Here is a 7,071-nt window from a genome sequence, read left to right on the forward strand (position 1 = left end):
CATTAAGAATAATATTGAGTGTGCCACAATGATGTGTGCTGTTCCTTATATAACATCGTGCATATCGTTCTTGATAACCAAAATGTCTCTAAGCACTATGGGACTTAACATGTACACTGGACTCGCATTCGGGAGGACGACGGTTCAATCCCGCGTCCGGCCATCCTGATTTTGGTTTTCCGTGATTTCCCTAAATCGTTTCAGGCAAATGCCGGGATGGTTCCTTTGAAAGGGCACGGCCGATTTCCTTCCCAATCCTTCCCTAACCCGAGCTTGCGCTCCGTCTCTAATGACCTCGTTGTCGACGGAACGTTAAACACTAACCACCACCACCACCACTTAACATGTAAGGTCAACAGTCCCCTAAACGTAGAACTACTTAAACCTAACTAATCTAAGGACATCACACACATCCATGCCCGAGGCAGGATTCGAACCTGCGACCGTAGCAGCCGCGTAGCCTGGATAACCACAAAGACCGCAACAAAACAAATGACCATCCGCTGGGCCACATGTGAGTGTATACGACTGTTTCACTGTATATTTAAATAGATACAAGTACATTAGCATATTTTTATTAAAGAAATACCATATAAAATGGCTCTAAATATTCAAATACACTTGTACAGTGCAGGAGCAGACGATATGCTGTTAACTAAAACATCAATCTAATAGGGAATGTGAGCTAGTCATCTGAAGATGGGCATGGTACCCCATAATTGGTTATGACATTGAAATGAAGAATTTTTGAAGTTTTTTTGGCTAGTTGCCTTATCCACCACACGTACAAATAGGTGGGTAAATTTGTTTCCTTCATTTAACAAGTGTGGCAATTCCAAAAGCAGCGCCGTCCATTGGTGGCCGAGCGGTTCTAGGTGCGTCAGTCTGGAACCGTGCGACCGCTACGTTCGCAGGTTCGAATCCTGGCTCGGGCATGGATGTGTGTGATGTCCTTAGGTTCGTTAGGTTTAAGTAGTTCTACGTTCTAAGGGACTGATGACCTTAGATGTTAAGTCCCATAGTGCTCAGAGCCATTTGAACCAAAAGCAGCATTGTTCCCGGACTACAAACATAGATCAGTAGAAAATGTCATGTAATTGTATCTCCGAAGCAAGAGCTAATTTGTCACCTTTATTGTGATTTTTGAACTCAGCGGGCCACAATACACAAAAACTACTTTGAGACTGAAGCATTTCATTGATGAAGAGTGTGTAGTACACTGGCGACGAGGGATAATGAAATGACAATAGGCTATCATGTTGAAAAAGATCATTTATTTATCGATATATTCGTACGCGTGTCGCAGATACAGTGTAAGTTATTGAAAGTGTGTAGAGCGCAGTATGATCTCACTGAGATATGCATTTATATAATGCATATTGCACTGAGTTGACAAAAGTAATGGGATAGCGATATGCAGATGGCTGTAGTATCGGGTACACAAGTATAAAACAGCAGTGCATTGGCGTAGCTGGCGTTTGCACTCAGGTGATTCATGTGAAAAGGTGATCATGGGCTTACCTCGAGAACTGACAGATTTGAAAGCGTAACGGTAGTTGGAGCTACACGCGTGGAACTTTCATTTCGGAAATCGTTAGTGATTTCAGTATTTCGAGATCCACAGAGTCAAGAGTGTGCCGAGAATACCACATTTCAGACATTACCTCCCACAAGGGCCAACGCAGTGGCCGACGGGCTTTACTTAACGACTGACAGCAGCGGCGTTTGTGAAGAGTTGTCAGTCCAAACGAACAAGCAACTCTGCGAGAAATAACCGCTGAAATCAATCTGGAACGTACGACGAATGCATCCGTTAGAACAGCGGCGCAAAATTTGGCGCTAATGGTTTGTGGCAGCAGATGAACGACACGATTGCCTCTGCTAAAAGCACGACAATGCCTTCAGCGCCTGATCTGGGCTCGGGACCTATCAGTTGGACCGTAGACGACTGGAAAACCGTGGCCAAATGCGTCCCAGCGACATCTATCACAAAGCGAAAAAAGTGGCCCAACTAAAACATTCATATTTCTTTTCGTACTACACGAATATGTAATAAAAATAGGGGTTCCTATTTAAAACAAAAAAAAGGGCAGTTGATGTCCGTTTGACGTATGGCAGCGCCGTCTAGCGGGCCAACCATAGCGCCATCTGGTTTCCCACTTCAAGCTAGACTAGTTTCGTTCTTTATACTTTTTCGTTTGATGCTTATTTCGTGAGATATTTGGCCCTGTCACTATCAGTGGACCACCGTGTATAAGCCATCATTGAGCAGCAGCGTACTACGACTATTTATGGTATACTGAGCTCTCTAAAATCCAGAGTTATGCCAAATATATGGAAAGCTTCGACAACAAGGTAAAAATAATGAGCACGCTATAAACACAAGAAGAAGCGTGATACTTTTGAATTTGCAGAATAACAAAGATATTTGTTGTGTGTTGCTTGATGCGAATAACCTTCAGTAATTGATTGCTTGGTACAGTAATATCTATGCAGTATGCTTGCGATTTAATTACTCGGAAGAAAAAATATATGATATAAAAAGAGCTACTGGCGACTAATCTAAAAACATTTTGCTAACACATTGTTGTTCCATAACGTTACCAGTTTCGAACTTTTGTTCAGCACGTGTCCTAGGGCTATAGACACAATCGTAAAAACAGAAAGGAAAAGATGGGTCACCACTGGCACTTTTACACAATCGTTTTTCACACACAATTCACGTGTTTTGCATAAATATTGCTGAAAGTTGTCATTGCGACCGGGAACTTTCAAACCACGTAAAAGATGAGCAATGTCGGCGACCCGTTGCATGATTGCTTCCATGGATAGAGGAAAAAATGGTTCAAATGGCTCTGAGCAGTATGGGACTTAACTTCTGAGGTCATCAGTCCCCTACACTTAGAACAACGTAAACCTAATAACCGAAGGACATGACACACATCCATGCCAGAGGCAGGATTCGAACCTGCGACCGTAGCGGTCACGCGGTTGCAGGCTGTAGCGCCTTTAACCGCTTGGCCACCCCGGCCGGCTATAGAGGAGGAGAGGATTAATGTAACTACGTAAATGAAAGAAATATTACTTTTAGGTGATTCACGAATGTGCAGATTTATTTAAAACGTTGGCAAAGAAGAAATTGTGTACAAAGAATAGCTCTAAAGTAATATTTATTGCGAATACATAGCTTAAATGAGCATGATCGTGATATTCTTATCATCTAAGAGAGAAGCACTTGTTTCTTTGGTGAATCGAAGGTGACCCTGGAGACCTAAGAATTGATTCACAGCCTTAGACGGATGCGCCACGCAGTTTCGCGGAGCGCCTCAGGCGATGCGCGTGAGCCCGGCCTGCTGGTAGGCGAAGACGGGCGCCCCCTGGGGCAGCAGGTCCTGGTAGTGGAAGCGCGCCAGGTAGCCCGGGTCGACGGGCACGGGGGCGGCGCCGGGCAGCGTGAGGCGCTCGGGCAGCAGCGAGAAGGAGGCGGGGGCGGGCCCGTGCGCGTAGGCGATGCGCTGCAGGCGGCCGTCGGGCAGCAGCACGAAGTAGACGCCCGCCTCGGAGTCCTCCAGCGGCTCGCGCTGCGCCTGCGACCGCGCGCCGGCCGCGCCCACGTCTGCGTCGGCCGCCTCCGTGGTCGTGGCCGCCTCCGTGGTCGTCGTCTCGGCGGCTTCGGTGGTCGTGGCCGGCGGGCCGTACTGCTGCGGCGGCGGCGCGTACAGCCCGGCGGAGCGCGACGACGCGGGCAGGAAGAACTGCCGGCCCTCGGGACGCCAGCCGGAAGCCGGGTAAGGGGCTTCCGGCTCGGGCCGTGCCGAAGCGCCACCTGCCAGCAGGGCGAGAGCCGTCACCACCAAGAGATGCTGCATGTCGCTGTCAGGGGGGGTTCAGCTGGCGACTGATAACAGCTCCGGACACCGCGGGCGGTTTTATAGCCGGCGGCTAGCATTGACCCCGTAGCGATGCGCGCGGGACCGTCGCCGCGCTGACCGAATGAGGCGGCGTACTTGGAAGGACAGACGTGCTGCGCCTCCCAAAGTCCGATGCGTGGCCAAATCAAACGCCCGCCACGGTCGTATGAATCGCTTCATGTACATCTTAATACTCTATTGAAAATTTTATACACAGAGTGCCTTTCCCGACAATTGTCAGGTGTCTTTTCACTGGTGTACTGCCAGATATTTTCAAAAATGGCCCTGACACTATAGGACTTAACATCGAAGGTCATCAGCAGGATTCGAACCTGACACCGTAACGGTCGCGCGGTTCCAGGCTGAAGCGCCTAGAACCGCTCGGCTACTCTGGCCGGGGGGATGTTTTCAATTTCGTATCTGTAATGTGTAGATGGAATCGGTCCCAGCAAGTACTGCTGATCTCATGTTTATTGCGACGCCCAGTCTCTGTTAACCTATTATGATAGGTCGTGGCCGACTATTACACCACGTAAAACATTTAACGAAGTACATTAACACAGAAAGACGTAACACAAGTAATCTAGTTAATTAGCGCAAATACGCTTCAGTGCCAAAGAAGCTGGTGTGGGCATGCGTATTAAAATACAGAGATATGTAAACAGGCAGAATACGGCGCTGCGGTTGGCAGAGCCTATATGAGAAAACAAGTGTCTCTCCAGTTGTTACATCTGATATTGCTGCTACAGGTTATCAAGAGTTAAGTGAGTTTCAAGATAATTCAAATGTCTCTGAGCACCAAGGGACTTAACATCTGAGGTCGTCAGTCCCCTAGAACTTAGAACTACTTAAACCTGACTAACCTAAGAACATCACACACATCCATGCCCGAGGCAGGATTCGAACCTGCGACCGTAGCGATCTCGCGGTTCCAGACTGAAGCGCCTAGAATCGCACGGCCACAGCGGCCGGCTAAATGAGTTTGAACGTGGTGTTGTAGTCGGCGCACGAGCCATGGGACACGGTATCTCCGAGGTAGCGATGAAGTGGGTATTTTCCCATACGACCACTTCACGAATGTGTCGTGAATATCAAGAATCCTATATCGCTGCGGCTGGAAAAAGATTCTGCAAGAACGGGATACATGTCGACTGAAAAGAATCGTTCCACGTGACAGACGTGCAACCCTTCGGGAAACCTCTGCAGATTTCAATGCTGGGCCATCAACAAGTGTCTGCTGGTCAACCATTCAACGAAACACTATTGATATGGGCTTTTGGAGCCAAAGGCCCATTCGTATAACCTTGTTGACTGCACGACACAAATATTTACGCCTCACCTGAGTCCGTCAGCACAGACAAATGTACTGTCGATGCCTGGTCGCACGAGTCTCGTTTCAAATTGTATCGAGAGGATGGACGTGTAGGGGTATGGAGACAACCTCGTAAATCCATGGACCCTGCACGTCAGCAGGGAACTGTCCAAGCTGGTGGAGGCTCTGTAATGGTGTGGAGCGTGTACAGTTCGAGTGGTGTGCGACCTCTGATACGCCTAGATACAACTCTTGCCGGTGACACGTACGTAAGCATCCTGTCTGATCACCTGCATTCATTGTCATTGTCATTCCGGCGGACTTGGGCAATTCCAGGAGGACAATGCGACACCACACACGTTCAGAATTGCTACAGAGTAACTCCAAGAATACTATTATGAGTTTAAACACTTCTGCTCGTCACCAAACTCCCCAGACATGAATATTATTGAACATACCTTTTCGTACTCTTAGGGATTTATGAACAGCCCTGCAGGATTCATGGTGACAGTTCCCTCCAACACTACTTCAGACATTAGTCCATGCCACGTCGTTTTGTGACACTTCTGCGTGCTCGCGGGAGCCCTACACGATATTAGGCAGGTGTACCACTTCCTTTGGCTCTTCAGTGGAGAATGACCAGACAAAAATAACAACACATACAACGGACGACAATAAATGTAGAAATAGTCACACGTATATAAAGGAGAATAGAAACCTGTCTGTAGATTAAGTAGGATAGATCGCTACCGTTTATTGTACCAGGTGCCAAGTTAAACTTCTTGTAAGGTTTTCATATGTAATGGGACAAAGACGCATGAGCGCGCTGCACGAGTAGTGAATAAGATCCTTGACTCTGTGTTTAAGGTAATCTGTGGTGCGATTGTTTGCCATTCAGTTTTGCAGCGCTGGAGCATTCTTATTTGACGCTTAATAGGGAGCAATTGCGTTCTTAGAGAACGAGATTTGATGTTCGTGAGTCTGAGAGAAATTATCTGAATACTTTGTTATGGAGATGAAAACTCGTTTGTAAACATATGTTATTGACTCTATTGGTGGAGAAGATTTTTGGAGAAATTTTGCAAGCTAACCAATGCACGCATAAGAATGAAATGTTTGTTTTTCAGAACTATTAATTGGAGGAAACCTTTGTCATTTAGGTAACTAATAATTTTTGTAGTTTGTGTTAATTTTATCTCTTTGTTTTCATTATTTCACAAATTACGCAATTGCTTTAAATGTCTGTAATTTTTGTAATGAGCGAATTTCGTAATTGTTAGAATCTTTTTATATTGTACGCTCTTTAACAATAATCAGAGTTAATTTTTCAAGCAAGGTTTTCTCTAAAGTAAAATCCTCCTCCATCATTCTTAGTAAAGTTTTAAATATTTTGTCGCGTGTACGTGGCACCCTCCGCCATACGCAGCCACACAATTTTTTTCCTGAGAAGCAAATAAAAATTTAGAGAATAGATTAATTTTCTTAGCTTCTGCATTTGCTGCTTTCTATTTGTTCTCGAGAACATCAGAACACCAGACAAAAAATTTTTCAGGGCAGATCTCACTGTGCATTCTCGTGAGCAAACAGTACATAATTAGAATTTTCAGTTGGTGTGCTCAATAAGCAGAGTGATCTATAGGCAACAGCAAAGGTACTCTTAAACAGTTATTTTCTTCATAGTTGAGCAGTGTTTTATTTTGTGCAAATTTCAAGTCAGGCAGTGCACTTCATGTTACGTAACTTTCATAACGTACTCCAGTATTGAGTTTCAGTTAAATATTTTTCACTGAGTACACAGTTAGTTTCTTCTGGAATTTAATTGGATTCATCTTCTTTGTTTCAAATTCA

General features: G+C 45.8%; 1 protein-coding gene and 1 non-coding gene across 2 annotated transcripts; both read right to left on the reverse strand.

Annotated features, from left to right (window-relative positions):
- Positions 1-2,947: 2,947 nt before the first annotated feature.
- Trnac-gca (transfer RNA cysteine (anticodon GCA)) lies at positions 2,948-3,031 on the reverse strand. The gene is given in 2 exon segments: positions 2,948-2,982; positions 2,992-3,031. It is a non-coding gene; the product is annotated as a tRNA-Cys (tRNA).
- A 50-nt stretch (positions 3,032-3,081) lies between these two features.
- On the reverse strand, positions 3,082-3,886 carry LOC126336680 (uncharacterized). The gene has a single exon (XM_050000629.1). The coding sequence runs from the start codon at positions 3,867-3,869 to the stop codon at positions 3,327-3,329; it is 543 nt and encodes a 180-aa protein (XP_049856586.1). The 5' UTR covers positions 3,870-3,886; the 3' UTR covers positions 3,082-3,326.
- Between the last annotated feature and the right edge of the window lie 3,185 nt (positions 3,887-7,071).

Source organism: Schistocerca gregaria, chromosome 2 (genome assembly GCF_023897955.1).
Source record: "Schistocerca gregaria isolate iqSchGreg1 chromosome 2, iqSchGreg1.2, whole genome shotgun sequence".
Taxonomy (NCBI): domain Eukaryota; kingdom Metazoa; phylum Arthropoda; class Insecta; order Orthoptera; family Acrididae; genus Schistocerca; species Schistocerca gregaria.